The sequence below is a fragment of the Branchiostoma lanceolatum genome, chromosome 5, assembly GCF_035083965.1.
Source record: "Branchiostoma lanceolatum isolate klBraLanc5 chromosome 5, klBraLanc5.hap2, whole genome shotgun sequence".
In the NCBI taxonomy this organism is placed as follows: Eukaryota; Metazoa; Chordata; class Leptocardii; order Amphioxiformes; family Branchiostomatidae; genus Branchiostoma; species Branchiostoma lanceolatum.
This window is the reverse complement of record NC_089726.1, coordinates 12,190,737-12,211,336: the sequence shown is the minus strand read 5'-3', so window position 1 is coordinate 12,211,336 and position 20,600 is coordinate 12,190,737. Positions and strand designations below refer to the sequence as shown.

The 20,600-nt window shown below is 40.3% G+C and overlaps 4 protein-coding genes across 4 annotated transcripts; 2 read left to right on the top strand and 2 right to left on the bottom strand.

The window, feature by feature from the left end:
- Nucleotides 1-294: 294 nt before the first annotated feature.
- Nucleotides 295-3,075, bottom strand: LOC136435180 (dnaJ homolog subfamily B member 9-like). Its single transcript, XM_066428434.1, has 4 exons — nt 3,013-3,075; nt 2,265-2,507; nt 1,659-2,141; nt 295-1,447 (listed from the first exon to the last, which is right to left on the bottom strand). Exons 2-4 carry the CDS (start codon nt 2,479-2,481, stop codon nt 1,371-1,373), a joined length of 777 nt encoding a protein of 258 aa, XP_066284531.1. The 5' UTR covers nt 2,482-2,507; nt 3,013-3,075; the 3' UTR covers nt 295-1,370.
- Nucleotides 3,076-3,432: 357 nt separating this feature from the next.
- LOC136435177 (protein cereblon-like) lies at nt 3,433-10,108 on the top strand. The gene is made up of 11 exons (XM_066428429.1): nt 3,433-3,565; nt 4,416-4,594; nt 4,872-5,074; nt 5,321-5,479; nt 5,600-5,774; nt 6,106-6,168; nt 6,590-6,674; nt 6,955-7,070; nt 8,045-8,106; nt 8,211-8,342; nt 8,823-10,108. The coding sequence occupies exons 1-11, from the start codon at nt 3,493-3,495 to the stop codon at nt 9,001-9,003; spliced, it is 1,428 nt and encodes a 475-aa protein (XP_066284526.1). The 5' UTR covers nt 3,433-3,492; the 3' UTR covers nt 9,004-10,108.
- Nucleotides 10,048-13,300, bottom strand: LOC136435179 (3-hydroxyacyl-CoA dehydrogenase type-2-like). Its single transcript, XM_066428433.1, has 5 exons — nt 13,201-13,300; nt 12,083-12,247; nt 11,506-11,670; nt 11,129-11,366; nt 10,048-10,903 (listed from the first exon to the last, which is right to left on the bottom strand). The coding sequence occupies exons 1-5, from the start codon at nt 13,222-13,224 to the stop codon at nt 10,713-10,715; spliced, it is 783 nt and encodes a 260-aa protein (XP_066284530.1). The 5' UTR covers nt 13,225-13,300; the 3' UTR covers nt 10,048-10,712.
- LOC136435176 (ataxin-10-like) lies at nt 13,301-20,551 on the top strand. Its single transcript, XM_066428428.1, has 11 exons — nt 13,301-13,502; nt 14,085-14,264; nt 14,413-14,507; nt 15,132-15,258; nt 16,450-16,617; nt 16,892-16,972; nt 17,261-17,426; nt 17,631-17,739; nt 18,391-18,566; nt 18,701-18,764; nt 19,026-20,551. Exons 1-11 carry the CDS (start codon nt 13,342-13,344, stop codon nt 19,202-19,204), a joined length of 1,506 nt encoding a protein of 501 aa, XP_066284525.1. The 5' UTR covers nt 13,301-13,341; the 3' UTR covers nt 19,205-20,551.
- Nucleotides 20,552-20,600: the final 49 nt, after the last annotated feature.

The window sequence follows — 20,600 nt, the reverse complement described above, 5'->3', positions numbered from 1 at the left end:
TGTTTGCAAGATCTCACAAGAGACCTCTAGAGGCTCTACTTCAAATTGCACGTCAATCTTGACTGCAAACAAATGATGTCATCAAGAGGTTCGGGACCTCCAAATCTCTGTACTTCTCGCCTAAATAATGTAAGTGGTTAAAAAGTTACTAATCTGTGTTTGAAAACCAGTAATTCAGTAGGCTTTCAGTTGCTAAACAAAAAACAAAGCTGTACACGTTTATTTTCAGAACGATTTACTAATGACACAATGGCCATATAATTTCTAGTAGCAAGCAAGCAAGGAAGACAAATATCATGTGAAACCTTTTGATATTCCTTTTTATATTTACATACTTTCCCATAATGATATAATTTTGCTACTTACAACTTCCATCTGCATCTGAGTGTCGAAATAGCTTCTCATGTAGCTTTATCAGCATAAACAATATACAGAATTATAGACTACTATTATACACCCCATCCTCCCAGCAGACCCAATATGTTCGGTTCCGTTACCATCCTCCCGGCAGATCCGATATAGCTATGGGAGGTAACGAAACCGAACATATCGGGTCTGATGGGAGGATGTATACACCCACACCTCTTTAGTTTGCTATCATATAGAAATAAACTGTTTTACAGTTGTGTCTATTTCAGGGTGCAATCAACTTTATCTCCCAGATATTCGAAAGTGGTGCAGTTTTGACTACTGCAGCATAATATTATCAAGTGCACAATCTGAATACCTTTACAAGTACTTATATTTACACACCTTCTACCTTTTGTCAGACACATTGCATAGTATGTACAGTATTGTCAATAGCTCAAAGGAGAAGTGACTGTTGAATTTACTTAGTTTCAGTAGGTACAATATTCAGCAACTCACAAGAAATGCAAACACACCAACTTAGCTTTAGCCGTTCAAAATTTGTGTTCACCACAGACAGAAACAATAATTGAAAATACAAAATCAGTTGTCAAATTGCACAAAACTACACAGTATTTGCATTGAACAATTTGGAAGAAAACCTAACACAGGTTCTTGGCAGTTACATACTTGAAACTATTCAATTATCATCTTCCAAAGACAGAATATGAAATCCAATATAAGCAAAACTCTTGAAATTACCAACCATAATTCTCACAAGCTTGCAGCTTAACAATACATTTCATGTATTTTCCAGTTAACTTGTCTGATGGCTAAATGGTGCAAACCAAACTTCACATTCTAAACAAATTCATTCACATATGTTACTTGAAGAAGGTGAGAAAGCGAGTACAATAGCAGCAGAAGACTTGCATTACTGGATATGCCTTTTTTCAACACAGTTGATGAGCGCCTGCACATCTAGAGAGTCGTGTGACTTTCCCACGGTTATCTTGTAGCGTTCAGGGATCAGAGCAGTCGGTGTAGGTTGTGACCATGTTCCCAACTCTTTGTGTTACAGTTTTGCAAGATTTCCCACCTGCAAATAACATAGAAACAAAATTTGAGTTAAATACACTTAGAACTCATATACAACATAACAACATATGTATATCCGCTTTATTGTAATTTTCCATGTTACAAGAAAGTGATGTTTTAGTGATTCAGTAGTACATGTACATAGTTACTTATTCAATTTTTACATAGACTAATTGAAAATTAGAAACAAAAGAAAGTACATGTATCCTCACCTGTTCTACTTGTTCTGGACTGCATATTCCTGGCCTGTCCCTGGTGATGCGCAAAGTGTTGAGCATGAGCATGCGCACCTGCATGAGCATGTGAGTGGGGCCTTTTTTGGTCACTGAAGAAGTTGTCAAAGTCATCGAAATGGGCAAAGTGATTGTGAATGCTGTCAAAGTTACCAAAGCTTCCAAACAGTTCATCATCATCTTCCTCATCCCCAAATATGTCATTAAAGTCAAAGAAGTGACCTCCGCCATTCCCGAAGGTGAAGCGGAAACCGTTGTCACTGCCAAAGCCCCCGTTAAACCCGGCACCCGCATGCTCGTGTTGCTTGTGGGTATTGAATGCATCAAAGTGGCTAAAGAAGTCATTAAAGTCAAAGTTGAAGTCTCCAAATCCTCCGGGACCACCTGGCCCACCTCCAGGCTTGTTGAACCCAAACTGGTCATATTCCTTCCGTTTCTGTGCATCTTGCAGAACTTCATAGGCTGGAAATAGAAAAACAAAGACAACAACCTGTGAATACAGAACATATAGAGTCGGCATTGTACGACTTCAAATGGGGTAGTAAAATGCATTTGTTTTGCCTTGTACAAACACAACAAACACACCTTCTGCAATTTCCCTGAACTTAGTCTCTGCCTCTGGGTCCTTGTTCTTGTCAGGGTGGTACTGGACAGCAAGCTTCCGGAAAGCTCTCTTGATCTGCTGGTCTGTTGCTGTCTTGGGCACGCCAAGAATTTCATAGTAGTCTCGCTTGGCGAGGATGGAGTCCATCAGCAGTACAAGGAACACGCATCCAACAAACAGGACGTCCTGGCTGCGCATTGTGGCGACGGTGGGATGTTATAACTGATAGAGGCAAAAATAAACACATGAATTAACAGAGTTGATAAAGAGCATATTGAGATCTCATCATCTTACACCTTATGGTGCACATGTAATTGCAAAGTTAGAATATCGTATGCCTGATCATCTTTCTCTTTTGATTCCCTACTGCCATCGAGGGGCGGGACAAAGGTTACAAAAGCAGTGAAATGGATACACATCCTTTTAGAGATATCGATTATATGACATATTTGATACATCGCCGTTTCCATCTATGTAAGCAAGGCATTGTTACCATATTTCAATAAATTATAACGCACTAACAGCATTCACATACATACACATAGTTTTTTCAGTCTATTCCTAAAACATATGTAATATACGTGTACAATTTCGCTATACAGTAATAAAACATATCGTCGTCTGCTAAATTCGCAACTTATCGCCCCCCTCCCCTGGCCCTGAGGCGGTTCGCATATCTAACGACTATCTTGACCCAGTATAGGTTCTAAGATGATTCGTTTCTTCCCTTGAGACTAAAAGTTCGACTCTATTGGTGTTAAGGTTCGGAATACAACCTGTCAGTCCGACCAACCTCCTTGGTCCGACAAAACGATCTTCGAGTCGTGACAAAATTCTTCCTCTGGCTACTTCCCAAATCTGCGTCTGACAGCTCAGCTTTGCCGGTCTCGTTTCCGGGTAAAGGAATCCTACAGGGGAGGTTATTACGAAAAACTTTCAAATGAGGAGGAACAAACATACATCATTATAAATTTGTACGTTTTAAGAATTCAGTATGGTACTATATAGAAATATAAATGACAAATGATACTTTTTCTTGAATTGATACATAAAATTAAAGTAGATAGGAGTCAAAATATACCCATCAATTTATGGTATGGTCTAAAAACTTGGAACACGGAGCTCTTTATGATTGGCTTACTTAAATCACGTGATTATTTGGTTTGATATTTCCCACAATGCAACGAGGCCCGAAGAAAACACGGAAACATGGCGGACGACGTTTTACCAATTTTGATGCCGAACATCGAAGGAAACGGCGACGATTCATCCAGTGACAGTGGTGTGTGTTATCTTCCATATTTTTCGGTATATTGTTCGCGGTGTGAGGTATCAGGAGAGCCTGTGATAAAGGTATCTCGTCCTCGCGAAAGGGCTGTTAGGCCCATTATTTTTGGATGCATCAAAGGATAATATTTTTGACAGTGAAGATGGATGTGTGAGGGGGGCGGAGCACAAACAACAATATATTAAAAATTAAAGAATAGAACGTGTGAAAACTACAACGCTACCATAGAGTGGATACTCGTACAGACCTACTACAGGATAATGTAGGTCATGAGGTTCTGCATTAATTGGTTATAGCAAGAAGGCTCAAACACATTCAAGCTCCTTTGTTATAGCACTTGGCGAGATTCCTCCGTGCATTGTGCAATATCAATACAATAGTGACCTGTAGTCATGTCACGTCTTATTGCAGTGACTCGCGCACTGCCATCCCAAAATTCAAGTTCGAAATGCAATGTGGGATGGTATCCCATACTGATATTATATATTTATTTAGACAAACCATGATACGAGCAACCATACTTTTTGTTTACATCCTGGATATTTTGATGACCTGTAGGCAAAAGGATGCCAGTAGATTAAATTACAAGTTAGTATTTACATCAGCAGATCAAGTTACTGGTTAACATGTAAATCAATTTTTTTATGTTTCGCCTGATTTTTGCCTGTTGCTGTGACATGTTTATCACGATTGCTCGTACAAAGTGTATTGTGGGTGGGAACATGATAAATCGATAAATGAGCAAAATCTACTACACCCACTGGCACACACTGCCAGTGTTTTAAAGAAATTAGATTTTTGTGATTTCCCTGAAAAATATTGGCTGTTGAACATATTCCGTCAGAGAGGGAGAGAGAAGGTGATGAAAATGCAGATGGTCATGAGGAGGAACAGCAGCAGCAACATCCACAGGAGGATAACGATAATGAGAGAAAGAAGAAAAAGAAAGAAAAGGACAAGAAGAAAAAGAAGGATGCCAAGCGCAACATAAACTTTGATCAGTCCCTACCTGCTATCCATACAGTGAGTATTTCACGGAATTGTCATTATTTTGTGAATTAAAGTGTATTGTACCCTTTGTCAATAGTTCGTGTCCCTGAATGTTATTTCATTTGTGTCACAACTGAAGGTTTATATGGTCATTGTGACAAAGACTAATTAAAAGGAAGATGACTGGATAAAGAAATGAGATATCTTTCCCTTGCAGTGGTCAAAACTTGAGCCCCTGCCTTAATAATACATTTGTTGGCAGCCATTGTTGTGGTTTAGTGACTCACATATCTTTATATACACTCCACAGTATCTGGGGGATGACCATGAGGAGTACAGTGGTAGGACAGTGCTGGATGACGAGAGTTTTGTGAACCTGCCCCTGCTGACCCTGCCCAGCGTGGTGCTGATCCCAGGACAGACCCTCCCTCTCCAGCTCTTCCAGCCACAGACCATCTCCATGATGAGACATGTTATACAGAAGGACAGGACCTTTGGGCTGGTCACATCTAGGTTAGCCTCAGTTTTTCAATATGTTAGAATGCAGGCCATAAAAAAATCTTTTACAAAGGAGTTTAGTAGAAACCTGCCAGCACAATTTAAATCAATGTAGTCTAAACCTTGGCCATTTTCGTAATGCTGGAGACAAAGTATTAATAATGCTTTTCCCACAGGGACACATCTCAACTCTCAGTTGTAGGAACTAGACATTTGTAGCTACATTTTTGTCTTTGACCTTCTTGTATTCTGGTGCATCAGATACCTTGACACCTCAGGCCCAACTCTTGCCAACATCGGAACTACAGCAGAGATATTTTCTGTGAAGGAGGAGGATGAGCACGGGATTGAGACTATGAGGATTAAAGCCATGGGAAGGCAGAGATTCCTCATCTTAGAAACCAGAAGACAGGCAGATGGGTGAGTTTGTGAAATGTAGTGTTTGTAAAGAACTTGCTATTTTGTTCTTAAATGGTTTTTGGATATTGCTGCTCATTTTCTGAAAATAATTTTCATTTTCAATTTTTTTGTACATTCTAGCATCACAATTGGAAAGGTAAGAATCCTGCCAGAATGGGAAATGCCATCAGGCTTGGAGGGGGCAGAACTGAGATGTCACAGACTCAATAATATCCCTGAAACCACAACAGCAATGGAAGTGGCAGCATGTGGGGGTCCAGCAGGGGACAGGCAGCCAGTGGCAAGGAGTAGAAAGGTACCTTTTGATAGAAAATCTGTTGAGATGTTGTAGGTCAAATCTACCTCAGGTTGCTGTTCATTACTTTCAACTTGATAATTTGTCGAGGATTACATATATAATGGTCTGAATTTAATGAATTGTATTGTCTGAATTCTCAAACTCAAAACTTTTTCGTCTGGATACACCTTGTAGTGTACAAATTTTGTCCACTGTCTAATTCTTGCCTCACTGAGCGTCTTGTGAAAAACTACCACATCTAGTTTCATCACAGAACAGAAAGTCAACTTTTATTGCAAAACTTTCATTACAAAAGTTTCATGACAGAAAACATCTTCTTTCATTACAGAACAGATACAGAGCTGCAGATTGGACATGGTTTCCACCATGGGTGTATAGACAATATGATTGTGTAAGTATGGAGGTATTTAGCCTGATTTCAATCAAGACCCCTGTAACCGCTCGCCGCCCTGTATCCGCTCGCCGCCTAGAGGAGGGGACAGAAATTCACGGACAGCTGGAGTTTACGTTATACAGACTAGGAGGTATTATGGTACCAAGGCACTTTGGTTGTGTCAATCTTTTAGTTGCGTTACTACAAAGAGTGTGATGGAAGGTGCTGGTGCTGCAAAGCACTGTTGAAATACAGGCTCATAAATACAAGGCTACAGAGGTAGAATCGCTTTCAATTGATTCATTAAGAACTATATATACTTAGATCTATGAAATGCTATATGGATGAACAGTGGTTTTCCTGCTTACGTACTGTAACACCATAGAACAACTATACAGTTGGAGGCATGAGAATAAAAAGCATGCTGCTGTTTCCTCAGGATGTGTTAATGGAACTGGTGAAACGTGAGCTGTACAGCTGGAATGATACTCTACAGGAGAGTATCATGCCCACTAACCCTTCAGGTAGGTACTATAAGTAAGGAGCCGGGATTGGAAAATTTTTGTGACAGCAATGAAAAGAAATTTCATTTGCCACAGTACCTGGGGTCTTTGGGGTCATCACACTATCAGTATTCACTTTAGACTGGCTATAACAAAGTTGCAATACCATAACAATATTATGCAGAGGGTATGTCTTGAAATGAATAATGGGCTATGAATTGCACTGGCTTGCATTATGTGACTTCCCTTAGCTTCTGACTTACTCCGTGAACCTTAGTCTGTTTTGTGCTTCCTTGTGCAGATTTCTCCTTCTGGGTAGCAGCCAGCCTCCCACTGGACGATGGTCTGCGGCTGCACTTACTCAGCATCAATAGTGCTGTGCAGAGGCTGAGATGTGAGCTCAGCATCATGCAGAAGGTAATGTGTAGCCCTTGCCTTTTCAAAGGTCCTTAAAGGAAGCCAAAAGGTATGGTCGGGAATTATGCTATGCTAAATATACCAAAAAGTATAGTCTCCATCGAAATTACATTAGGCCGTCATAATTCACCGCTATATTATTTGAAAATCGTGGCATACGCCGCCCCCGGTGACCTCGGTTGACCTCTACCGCCTCGTGACCCCGCGTCACAGGTCTTGCATTCAGTGGGAGGGCGGATATCAAAGTCGTCAAAGTCTTCATTTTCGACTGGATTCTCTTCAATCTCCATGATCTGAGTCTTCGGAGTTCGGACAGCAATGTTTGTGAGGCACGCGGGCAGCTAGCAAGTGTTGTTGGTGGTGGTCACGTGGGACGCTCAGACCTGTGACGTCACGCGGTTGTCACGCGGGGTCACGAGGCAGTAGAGGTCAACCGAGGTCACTGGGCGGCGGCGTATGCCGCGATTTTCAAATTAATAATATAGCGGTGAATTATGACGGACTAATGTAATTTCGATGGAGACTATACTTTTTGGTATATTTAGCATAGCATAGTAGGATTCCCGACCATACCTTTTGGCTTGCTTTAAAACAGCTTAATGGGATGTATTTATTTTATATCTTACAATGAATAAGCTCAATTTCAAGATCATCACAGAAAAAGTTCCTTTCCTTAAGAACGCTCGTATATGATTTTCAATTGGACCATTTTACATATTGTTCAATGGAGGCGACTCACTGAGAGGTGTACAGTGTATTGGCAAAAGTTTTTCATACAGAAGAAATAAGTGATCTCACTGGCCTGCACATATCCTCTGTAGTATCATGGGATGTTGTAGGACTAGAATGTCATCTGCCTTCTCCTTTCGCAGTACATATAAATGATGGGATATTCTCTCACTCATTAACTTTGCTTTATTAAAAAAAATTAACTTTGCTTTATTAAAAATGCTCCTCTTATTTCTTCCCCTCAGTGCACCATCATGTGTTGCAGAGATTGTGGTAGTCAGATAGCTGAAAAGAAAGACGTTTTCAGGTACTGTTGGTTTACATTTTGCAGCATTTTTCTGTCTATTTTAGTGATTTCTTTAGTTTTAAAACATAGTTATCAAACAAAATTTTTTGTGTTGCTGTCTGCAGCATGTCTGTAGCGGGCCCAATGGCAGCGTATGTCAACCCTGGAGGTTACGTTCACGAGACACTGACTGTGTACCAGGTCACGGGCATCATGCATCACGGCAGGCCATCCACTGAACATAGCTGGTTCCCAGGGTGAGCTCAACATAAAGTTTAAAAGTTTGGAAACTTGATTTTGATCTATCATATCTCCAGGAATCCTTTATCAAATGTATTGTATTATTCACCTTTGGAAAGATTATTTATATATATAATTAGTGTCCCAATTGTTATCATCGTACATTCAAGGCTTGAGCACCAGGGCTACTTATGTAAGTAGGCTGCAAAAAGAAAAGTGGCGAAATTTCCCATGATCATGTCTGTTGTATGTAATGGTAATGTGTTACTATACTACATACAATTGACGAAGTAATAATGGGAGATATTACTGATCAGATTCAAGCTTCAGAACTCTTCTGATCAGTGAATTTCACTTTTATCTACTAGCAGTAATATCCAGGTCCGTTTTGATTATCTTAATCTGAAATACTGTATACATTGGGTGACTGATTTAACTTTGGTACGCATTTGCAGTTGTTTAGGTTGTTCTCATCCAAGCCTTTAATCCCTGATCAGCTATGCGTGGACAGTAGCGGAGTGTCGGCAGTGCAGACACCACCTAGGTTGGAAGTTTACTCCTGCTAAGAAGAAGCTGAAGCCGGAGAAGTTCTGGGGTCTGTGCAGGGCGTCGCTGTTGCCAGGGTTACGGAGTGATGGTGGAGACTCAGAGGAAACTGGGTGGATGCCAACAATGTAAAGGACTATGTATAAGTACATGAAGCTTAAGAGTTAATACTACCACGCAATCACCATGTATGGAGATCCCATGCATCTTTTGAGCTCCTTAATAGGCAAACACCTAATTGAAGCTAATGGAACAAAGAATTATAAAAGGAACACAAACAAAAGCTTTTGCAATGGTTATAAGTGTTGCCTGTCAAAAAAGTAGAAAGCAGACTTTGCCATGGAAGTTCCCTCTTGAAAACAAATCGGTAGCATAACTGAAAGGAACTTGCAGCTTAGGTGCTTGTGTCATCAGTATTAAAATATTGAAAGATAGCTAAGAGTCAAAACCTTGAGATCATTGATGGATAATTGGTCAAAATCCAGCTGTCTGAATTGTACAAACATCAATGCAAGATTAACATTACAGCACAAGGTTGCAGACACATCAAACATTGTGTAGAGTTGAGCAGGCATCCCTCACATGGTGAGATGATTAAGATATGCAGTATGACAGCAACTACACATCCATTGGTACTAGAATGTAGAGTGTTGTAAACAGCTTTGTAAATGTTGTGTACAGAAAAGAAATATTTTGTGGCTAGAAAGTTGATTATAAACAGTGTTTACTGAATATGGTTCATATTTAGCAAGTCAAGTCAGATAACTTTTAAGAATTCAATTACCAGCAGGCTTGAAACTTGTAACCATGTATATATTATTATATAATATGATAAATTCACTGTTCATAATCTAAATATAATTTTTGTTTCTTACTGTTATTCTAGAGGCCATTTTGCACATGTATAAATACTACAGAATGCAGTATGCTGTACCTGTAATGCTACTTGTGTCTGTGTTGTATGACTGCAAACCTTAGTCTGTAGATCTTGTAGGTAAATGCACACCCCAGATCCAAATCTGAAAGTAGCTGCTGACAATGACAGTGTCTCACACTTTTAGATGTATGCTGTTTCTCATCATGGTAATGTACTGGATAAAAAAAACAGGTAGCAGCTGCATTATTGGCATCTCTGGTCACTGTGACTATTCAAGACAGTTCTACGCACATGAAAAGCAATTTTTATGAGTTTTTATTGTATTACCACTGTATTACAGAATTGTTTCAACCAGGGAAAGTTCCTGTCCCCTCCTACTGAGAAATTAAGTTCCCATGAAAGGAATTCATTTACAGTAGCAAAGATGGGCCCCTGTCCTTGGCAATAAAATACAGCATGAAAACAAAACAAAGAAGAAGCAGTCTTGTACCAATGGTATGTTTAATAAGTAGGATATCTGTCTGTATGATGTATTTGAAGTCAATAGATATACTCTCTAATGTCACTCAATAAGGTAACTCCTTAGGTCTATGTGAAACCCTGAATCAAAAGTCCACAGCATCACAAATTTGTCTACAATATCATACATGTCAGTTGAGACATACTTGGCTAACAGCAGCAGTTACTTACAGAGTATTACTAGTAGATCTCACAGCAAACTAGGCATTACAATATAAATTCAGTGTACTGTCACATATCATACCACATATTTAGCTTGTGTCTTGTATTCATGTCTGTTAATGTCAGATGGCAAGACACAACAGCATACTTTAATGCTAACTCTACTTCTTATTTCATTGACATATGACCACTTTGTGCGCACTATCACAACCCCTTGAAGTTTGTATCTAACACAAGAGGCAGTCTACATGTCAGGAATTACATGTTGTTACAACATTGACCATTATGGAGGCATGCGGATGGCCCCATCTATCCTGATGACTTCTCCGTTCATCATGGGGTTCTCAATGATGGACTGCACGAGGTGTGCGTACTCGTCAGGATGGCCCAGGCGCTGGGGAAACGGAACCATCTTGGCCAGGAAGGACCGAACTTTGTCTGGCAGGCTCATCAACAATGGCGTCAGGAAAAGGCCTATTAAAACGGGACACATGATCTGTAAGCTAAATTTGTAACCACCTCATTTTCATTTTCAACGTACAAAAACAAAACGAGTTGAGTAGAGTATAAAAGCTTTCTACAGCATGCAGTTTTATTGTGATCCATTGACACTTAATTCCTTTTGGAAGATGAAAAAAAGGTGAGTTCATCAACTGTATACCCATATTCCTGTCTAACAAGTGAAACAAGCTTGCTTACCAGGTGCAATGGTGTTGACTCTGATGCCCTTGTCAGCCAGGTCTCGTGCTATTGGCAGAGTCATCCCTACAATGGCTCCCTTGGATGCTGAGTATGCCACCTGTCCCTGCTGCCCCTCAAAGGCAGCCACACTGGCTGTGTTAATGATTACCCCCCTCTCTCCATCCTCGTTTGGTTCGTTCTGAGCAATCTCAGCCACAGACAGTCGAATTACATTAAATGTTCCAACTGCGTTCACCTGAGGAATAAACAACATCATGAAAAAATTGTAACAACATGTGACTGTCTTGACAGAACATGACTGACATATGACAGAACTTGACTAATAACAAATATCATGCCTCAAAAAATTTTCTGATTTAACGATGAGAACTTACTGTCAAGACTCGTTCGAAGTCTTCAAGGGGGTGGGGGGCATTCTTCTTGAAGTTGTATGTTTTCATGGCCACCCCGATCCCTGCACAGTTTATTGCTGCATTCAGCTTCCCAAACTCAGACTTGGCCTTGGCAACTGCTGCTGACACATCTGCCTCCTTTGAGACCTGGAAAAGAAGGGATGATATTTCACCTTCCAAATACAGTTAAGAGTGGCTTGAGAATGTACCAATAGATAATGCTCATGTGCAGAATTAACACTTCACATAGTCCAGAAGAATATACAGCATGTCCATGGCAAAAGATACAAAAAGAAGTCCTGCTGCAGTACCAAGGTCGGCCACCATGAGGTCCAAAATCGACTTGACCATCGGGTCCTCAACACCTACCCACACACTAAATTTCATCCAGAGGTTATTCCGCCGGACACGCACACACAAACAGACCAAAAACTATACCTCAATTTCTCATGGAGATAATGAGGCATGATAATGGGGTAGACACAGTCCATGTTCAGGAAACCAAACTACAATGGGCTACATAACGTTCTCCATTGACACATGTTCTGTCCATACTCACATCTGTTGGAGAGAAGACACAGTTCCCACCGATGGTGTTAGCCACAGACTCCCCGTCTGATGACGGCAGGTCTGCAATCACCACAGATGCACCCTGCTTCACCAGCCTCTCCACTGTGGCCCTGCCCAGGCCGGAGGCCCCGCCTGTCACTATGGCAACAAGACCCTAGGGAGAGGGAATAATTCATGCCATAGGTTATCTTTGTTGTGTACAGAAGCAGTATGGGATACCATTATAGTGAGGTTAATATCAGTCAGACTGCCACCATATTCTACCCTGGGAGCCAGACTGATCATGGGTCGACACAGCAGTAAGCTTGCAGATCTAAAGTAGCGCTCTGGGGGAGTTAGATCTAAGTTAGTGCTCTGGGCGAGTTGTAGCTGCATCTGTTGTAAACCAAACCATGATGTTACCTTGGTTGCCAGCTACAAGCTAGTTCACAGTTCCAAGCTCCAACTGCACATGTTCATAATATGGCCTCTAACTTGACAGCAAACAGTGCCTTGTCTAGATGTGTTGTGCTAGAAACATGTGGACTCATGTCTTAAACCAAGGTTAAACTCTAACATTTCTCGCAATCCCAGGCCCTGTAACTGTGATCAAGGAGGTTACCTCCTTGCTGTGAAGCTTATTTCTCGGCACAATGTCGAAAAAGCTTATCGAAAATTACAGCAGCAAGAATGAGAGACCAGGACTTTGATCTCCCTATCAGATTTTACAGTGCATGCCCATGCCCTGCCCTCTACACGCCCACACTCCGCCCCCAACGCTTCAAGTTCAACCTGGTCTGACCATGTTTCAAGTGTAGCATGGTGTATGTCTCAATGTATGTAGATGGATAGGTATGACAAAGCAGGGTAATTGGCGACAGAATTCACGAGCAGATCCTCATGCATGGAAATTGTTGTGCAACAGCCAGGCCGGCTAGGCCACGAGGTCACACATCTACGACGGCACTGTCTGTTTGATCAAGCTTACACTGCCCCTGCTAAAAGCGTGTAGAGATATCGGACTAGCATACAGAGTGAAAAAGAAGCTTCGCAATACAAAAAGTTTATCAAGTTAATTCTCAGTCCCCCAGAACAGAGGACAAAACGCCAGAAGTCACAACAACAAACCTTGCAACTTCTAATCGCCGCCATGATGGAGAAGGTCACGATGCAGAAGACACCAGTGCGCAGAAGCCTACTTTTTAACCAATCGGAGAACGCGACTCAAGCGGTTGTCCAACCACAGATGGCTTTACATCCGAAGGCAAAATGGCGGACGAAAACACGAGTTTAGGAAGTTTGCGGAGCTGTGCCAAGGTTTTAAACGAATATGCGACGAAAGGAGAGCTCATTGTTGAAGTAATAGGATGCAGAAGATTACAAGAAAACATTGAGTTACTAACAGAACTGCTGAAATGTCAAGAAAATAGGTAAATACTCATAGTTTCTGTGTTTCCAAGTCAATTTAAGGTGTGAGTACCTGCGATGCGAACGACTTGACGTATGGTCCAAGCCAAGGCCAAATATGTTAACAAACATTCAAGTTGGTAGTTACTGTTAAAATCTTCACAATACATCTGTATAAATGGCAGAGAAGGTAGAAGAAATAAGCATAAGTTTACGGTAATAAGGAGTTATCTGAACTTCATACTAACTCTACTCTACTCATACTTTATTTGGCATGTGTAGCATGATTGTTTTCTCGTTTTCATATGTAAATAAAGTTATACTCAGTTTTTAATTTTCAGTTTGTACTACATCCATATCGTAATTCTTGTGAATATAATTCAATTGTGTGCTTGGATTTGGAACAGAGACTTGCCCATCATTTACTGTGACTGCCCAAATTATGAGGATCTCAGAAAAAAAACTCAAGGCGTCAAGCACTCACGCTCTATGTTTTATATAATATTTTGTTTTTACGTACATGTATTTTCTATATGAACAAATTATCCTGAAACAATCATAACGTTATTTTAAAAAAATGTGGTATTCCTTCATCGACTGTCCAGAACCAACTTGCCTGAGTCGGTCTTCCAAGATGCCTCCTGTCTCCTGGAGGCAGTACTGCAGCACCTGGAGTCCAGCCCTCCTGATGGATGGAGCCAGGGGATGTTGGGGACTTCCACAGAATGTTTCAGATTCCTCAGGAACTCCTGTGTTTCATGCCAAGTAAACCAGCTCAGAGTCTTGTAAGTTGAATGGTTGATTTCGCTATTGACTATAGATTTGTTTTACCATGGTACAGTATCTACCTGGTAGTCATATTTATTTTCATGTGCTGTTGATGAACTGTTTTGGTAATTGTACAGATAACGAAAGGTCTTTATGTCTTGACAGGAATGCAGACATTGTTCCCACCACTACTGCAATTGTCACTCTTCTTGCAAAGCAACCAGAGTTATCAAATGGTAGTCTTGAGGCAGCTGATTTAGGTATGCAATTTTGTTTCTTTGCCAAGAGAATAGTCTTTAAAGTGTGTGTGTGTTAAAGTCTCATTCCTGAGTTATTCCGCGTGTAGACTCCCAAAGAGTCTGTACGCCAAAAAATGAACGGCTGCATGAACGGGTGTTTATATCGGTTGGAAATTCCCTTTTAGTCAGCCCAACTGATCTCAAGCGTCAAACTGATGAAAGCTTGTTTGTAACTGAAGAAATTAGCAGGTAAAGTTCGGCGGCCGTGAGTGAGGTCAGACGTGCACAGCCTGACATTGCAGGTGATGCGGTCGTGGGCTTACAGCTGGAAAGTGCTGAAGATTTTTTTTGGGTGTAGCCAAGTGCAGTTTGTATTAAATTGCTATAAAAAGAGATTGTATGTAGTGAAACTGTTGGCAATTTTTTTACATGATCTAGGGTAAATAACATTGGTGCATTTTCTATAGCTTCATTATGACCGCGCCCATGTAAAACATATGTTATAACATGTAAGCCTATGAGATCTCATGAATGAGATCTTAAAGAAAGAAGTAGCCAAATGCTGCCATTACTGTGGTTTTGTAGCTGAAGCAGTATGTTAATAGTCACAATAAGATGTGTTCTTTGCTGTTCTTGTATATGTAGTTGTACAAGTCTCTTCATCCCAAATGCTGGCTCTACGCTGTGCTGTCCAGTTGCTAGGCAACCTCTCGTCAGGGAACCCATCGTCCCAAGACGTTGTGTGGCAGGCAGCGTACCCAGATGTCTTCCTGTAAGTGCTGGCCCAGTACATGATAGATAGTTATTTTTTTTCTTGATGAATGTTAACCATTTTGAAGGCCAGTTATGTTCCTTTGTGATTATCATGTAGTCATTATGTTTAGCCATACCTAGTATGGCTCAACATGTTGTTTTTGTTCACGTTCTTCTTCTCCTTCTTCTTCTGCCAAATCTTCAAATCGATTCAACTCCGCCATTTTTCAACCAACCAACCTGAAATTTGGCATGAAGTTAAAGACGGCAAATTCCCTCAGGCGTTTTTTTTTCATTTTTTGAAACAGGCCTAAAAATCATTTTTATTGAGGTTTTTGGGGCATTTTTAGACAAAAATTACATTTTGGTCTCCTGTGGCCTGGTTTTACAAGCAAATGACCTAACATTCGGTATAAGGGCACTTTGAACATGTCCCTACAGGACTTCAATCACATTTTTGGTGTACATCACTTCAAAATGGTTCATTTTGGGGACTTTGGACCCATTTTCAGACCAAAAACAGGCCAAAAGTGGTATCCCCGTTCCATGTTCTATTTGCTGCTGGCCAAGGAATCCATGTTCTATCTAAAGATCCCCGCGTTCCATTTGCTACTGGCCAAAGAACATGTGTTCTATTTAGGTTACCTGAGGTCATATTGCAGGAACACACTCAAGCCTTTGCAGTAAGAAGCTCTTGGGGTCTCGCAAAACTTGTAGAGAGAATTTTTTTTTTGCACGGGTGATTTTGGAACAGTCAATTTATGCATCGGGAGGGAGATTGGCGAAGTATAATGCTCTCGCAAACGTTAACTTTCTACATGCAGTTAATATTTCGATTTGCCGATGTGTTATTTTGGGACAGCCCACTTCTTGCATGGGGAGGAGTATGGCTAAACATGCTGTATTTGCTCAGGGGCAAATGACGGCCTTTCTAGTTACATAGTTGCAACTCTAAACATAGTACAAGCTTGTTTGGTCTACGTATGATAAACAAAAATGTATACATTAATACAGAGTGTATGTAATAGGCTCAAGTGATGTTTAATCTTCTCCCATCTCTCCCATAGCCACTGATCAATATATGGTAAAGCACATAAGTTTCATGCAACAGACTATAAGACTCATAGTTTCTTCCCAAATCCTGGTTTGGCTCTTCACCAAATGATGACAATAATACTAACAGAAACATGTCCTAATGCTGAATCTGTAGGTCAGCCCTTGGATGTCCTGACCCCACAGCGGCAGGGTACTGCTGTATGGTCATCCACGTCTGTCTGAACGAGACCACAATGCAACAGTTAGTGTTGGACGCTAAGGGCCGTCTCCTGGTGCAGACTGTGCTGGACCTGTGTGAGAGGCAGTCTGATCTAGACTGGGGGTCAGACATCTTTGTTGTTACATGTGTGTTAGGGAACATTGATAGTTGATAATGTACCTTGTTCCATTTCAGCACATCAAGTCTACTTTAAATGACTACATGTGACTCTTTTATAAGTCTTTGCTGTATGTCCCTGTACTTGTATTCATAATCTGTTCTTTGTAAACATTTTGTATTTTGAATAGCCACATTGCATTAACCTGCATGCAAAGGATATCATTTTCCCATAGACTATATTCATTGTACTGTATTTAAGACATTATTCCTTCCACAGACTGCTGTTGGTGACTGACAAGTTCCTGATGTCCAAGTTCTTCCTGCCCAATGTTTACGGTACACTTCCATTAGAAACCAGGTGAGTATTTCTGTCAGATTTATATATTTATATGTTTTTAGTCGAATGCAAGCATGTTGACATGTGAACAATCAACACCACTAGTCTGTGTTTCACCAACTCTCGCTGTTAGGGGCTGATTAGGCCTGCTCCTCCTTTCTAGGGGCCTGACCAGTGGAACTGGTAGGGCTACTACCAGCATGATTTAGTCAATCTACCCACAGAACCACACCTCTAACTTGGTATTGTTGTACAAGTGAATTCAGCATTTTTTATGATACATGTACGTTGCCTATGTCTGATTCCTAGGATCATCCTACTTGACATCATCTCAGCTAAGATAGGAGAGAGTGAGAGCAGTCCTGAGGAGGAGGAGGAGCAGTTCCTGCCTGGATTTGTGTTGGAGTTCCTGGCTGCTGAGTTCCAAAATAACTTTCAAACTATTCTGTCTGTAGGGGAGAACACTGAGAACCTGGTAAGTTGGGAGGCTCCATAAAGGTCATAGCCTCCATGATAGCTTGTCTACATGATGATGTTGTTGTTCTTTACTCTCTACTGTTTGTAGTAACATACAAGGTTATTTGCCAAACTTGAATACTTGTTTGAATCGACTGAAAGTCATTTGTATCTGTAAATTTACTGACAGTTCTGACTTTTATATCCACAATTTATCCTTCAGGAAGCAGTAATCATTATGAAACTCCTTAAAATACTGTGTCTCGGAACGGGGCAACAGGAAAAATACACAGAGCTTGTCAGGATGGAGTCATTACTAGCGTCTGGTGTAGGTAAGTTATTGATAGGGTTTTGTTGTGTAAGGCATTTTGTAGGTAGGGTTTTCTTTTTTTGTGGAGTATGAAAGTACAACTATCACCCACAAATGTCTCTTGTGACAAAGAAGTTGTGTAGTTTTTCAAATGATAAGAGTTTTCAAATGTTGTCAGACTTCTTTCTCTAGTCAATTTTTGTTGTCATCTGTAGTACTCCATGCATTTGTCATATGCTGTACAGATGATTTATCTAGTCAGTTTGTTTTGTCATCTGCATTTGTCATATGCTGTACAGATGATTTCTCTAGTCAATTTGTTTTGTCATCTGTAGTACTACATGTATTTGTCATATGCTGTACAGATGCTGAAAGGCACTTCATTTCAAATACATGTACTTGAATGTTCTTTTACAAAATAACCTTCTACGTGTATCAGGATTAGACATGGATGACTGATTTAAACAAGCTCCATGAATCTTGTAATGTCCATTCAGTTGTTTGTAAAGGGCAAGTCAAAATTAGTTTACCTCCTTGGATTGAAATAGTAGTAAATTGAGAAGGATACATGTTTTGACCTTTAGAACTCTATAGGTTTTTCAGATGCGTAGTGGTAAACTGTTAAAGTAGATTGTTAAATGTCAAGCAATGCTTCTGCTGTCTTTTTTCTCAGAATTACTTAGATTAACTACTGCAGCTGGTAAACTGGGGGACAACATTTTCAGCCACACACAGACGATGGTTCCCCCGGACAGTCCTGATGATGTTCACCCAGTCCATGGGCTGAAGAGAGATCTCATACGGCTTCTGGGGAACATGTGCTTCCAGAACAGCTCCAACCAGGACAAAGTACGATGCTTGTAATTATCATTAGTAGTGTAGTTTAGTTTTATTGTTTATACTAATGATGAATGGTCAAATAGAAATTATCCCTGTCACTGGTTTTAATTGCAAGGTTTTAGAACAAATTTTTGTTTTTGCAGGTTCGTGAGTTGGAAGGTATCCCTCTTGTCTTGGACCATTGCAACATAGATGACCACAACCCCTGTATCCTTTCTAGTATGTGATAAACATGGTTGGTTGTTCTTTTGAAAAATCATACAATGTAATGTACTACTTACTTGCTAGTCTTTCCAATTTTGATTGTATTGCTGTTTGAAGGAAATGTATACTTTTCTTTTTGCTACCTCCAGTATTACTATTCAACGGTTGCTGCAATTCCCAACTGAAGATATTCTGTAATTCCTACAAACATCATCATTCAGGTTGTGGTTTGTTCAGAGTTTTGTCTTTGACAGTTGGTCGTAGATATCAGCCAATGGGCCATCTTCACGATACGTAACCTGTGTGAAGGGAACCATGACAACCAGGCAGTCATCGCTGGACTTGAGGACAAAGGGCTCGCAGACAACATTGCACTAAATGACTTCGGAATTGAAGTGACTGAGGACGATGGTAAACTGGTGGTTAAGTCAGCAGACAAGTGAGATATGCAAGCTTACAGTACAGAATCATGATGCAAACTTCAGTGCAGTAGTAAACACATGCACATCTCTACAAAAAGAAGTGTGTACTTTTGTCATGGACTACATCTTGACGGCTTTTGTTGTGCAGAACTCACAAGGCATGACATAAACTGCATCAGATAAACTCTGTTTATTCTCTACATTTACATGTAAGAAAAAAAACAGCAAGCAAAAAGGCTCCAAAAATAAGAAAAGACTCCAGACAGAGTACAAGCACACACCATGTGTTTTGTTGGGCATGCTCACTAAGTTATGTACTTTGTGGCACAAGCTTCTTCACGTCTTGGCAAAAGCAGAGAGATCTCTTCACTTGACTCCTCCATGGTGCCCAGAGTACAGGCCTGCAATAGATCGCTTGCACATGTGATAATTACTGGCAAGTTTGTACAATTCCCAGTTGAGGAAGATAACTAAAGAAATCTTGGCTTTCGATGAATGTGCACCAAATACAGATCTACGAACAATTCTGTAACCTATTTATTCCAAAGATCAACAAATTTAAGCTAATGTTAGGGTAGATTTAGACAACTTTTGAATGATTTTATTTTTTGTTTTAGTGTGTGTACAGATAGGTATGTAAACTAACAATACAAGGGGGTGCTGCATTCCACAGTGAGTCTTTTTGGGGGATAATATACATTGTATCAAACTGATACTTATTCTACAATTCCTTTAGTTATTGCTCCAGTGTTATTTCTCAGAATATTCTATGAAAGTAAAGATAATTATGTTTATCCCTTTCAAGATGTTATGATCTATTTCATCATGTAACTATCTGTATGGTATGTTGTCACATTTTAACTACATGTACCATTATATATTCTTTATTTGAATAGGAAGATAAATAAAGATAACCCCTAACAACTGGCACCCAAATGGCAGGTTGTGGACTTTTTTTATATTACAAGCTGAACAAAATTGATAAGAGGCACAAAAGAAACATGGTCATTGGAAATGTCTCACAGTACAGGTGCCCTTGCACCTTCATGCTACACAACTTACTTTCTCATTCAAATCTTTTATCATAAATCTCATTGCTATGACCCATCATGACCTTGATTGTTGCTGGGTTATACAAATACATGTGTATGTATGCAGAACCAATGTACCTGAAGGCAAGGTCTTACAGGAAAAGCATGTTTGGAATCAAAATATGGGCAGACTGCCGAAATCAAGCTTCTCTTATGCAGCTATTTTCATAACTGTAGCTACAGCAGCAACAGTGCAAGATTTGTCTATGAATCTCAACATGCAGTTTACATACTGTAAGAAAAACACACAAGGAATAAAACCTGTTGGTAAATGCCATCATGTTGAGCCTAGTTTGAGTACACTTAAGTTGAAATTGTAGCAGAGG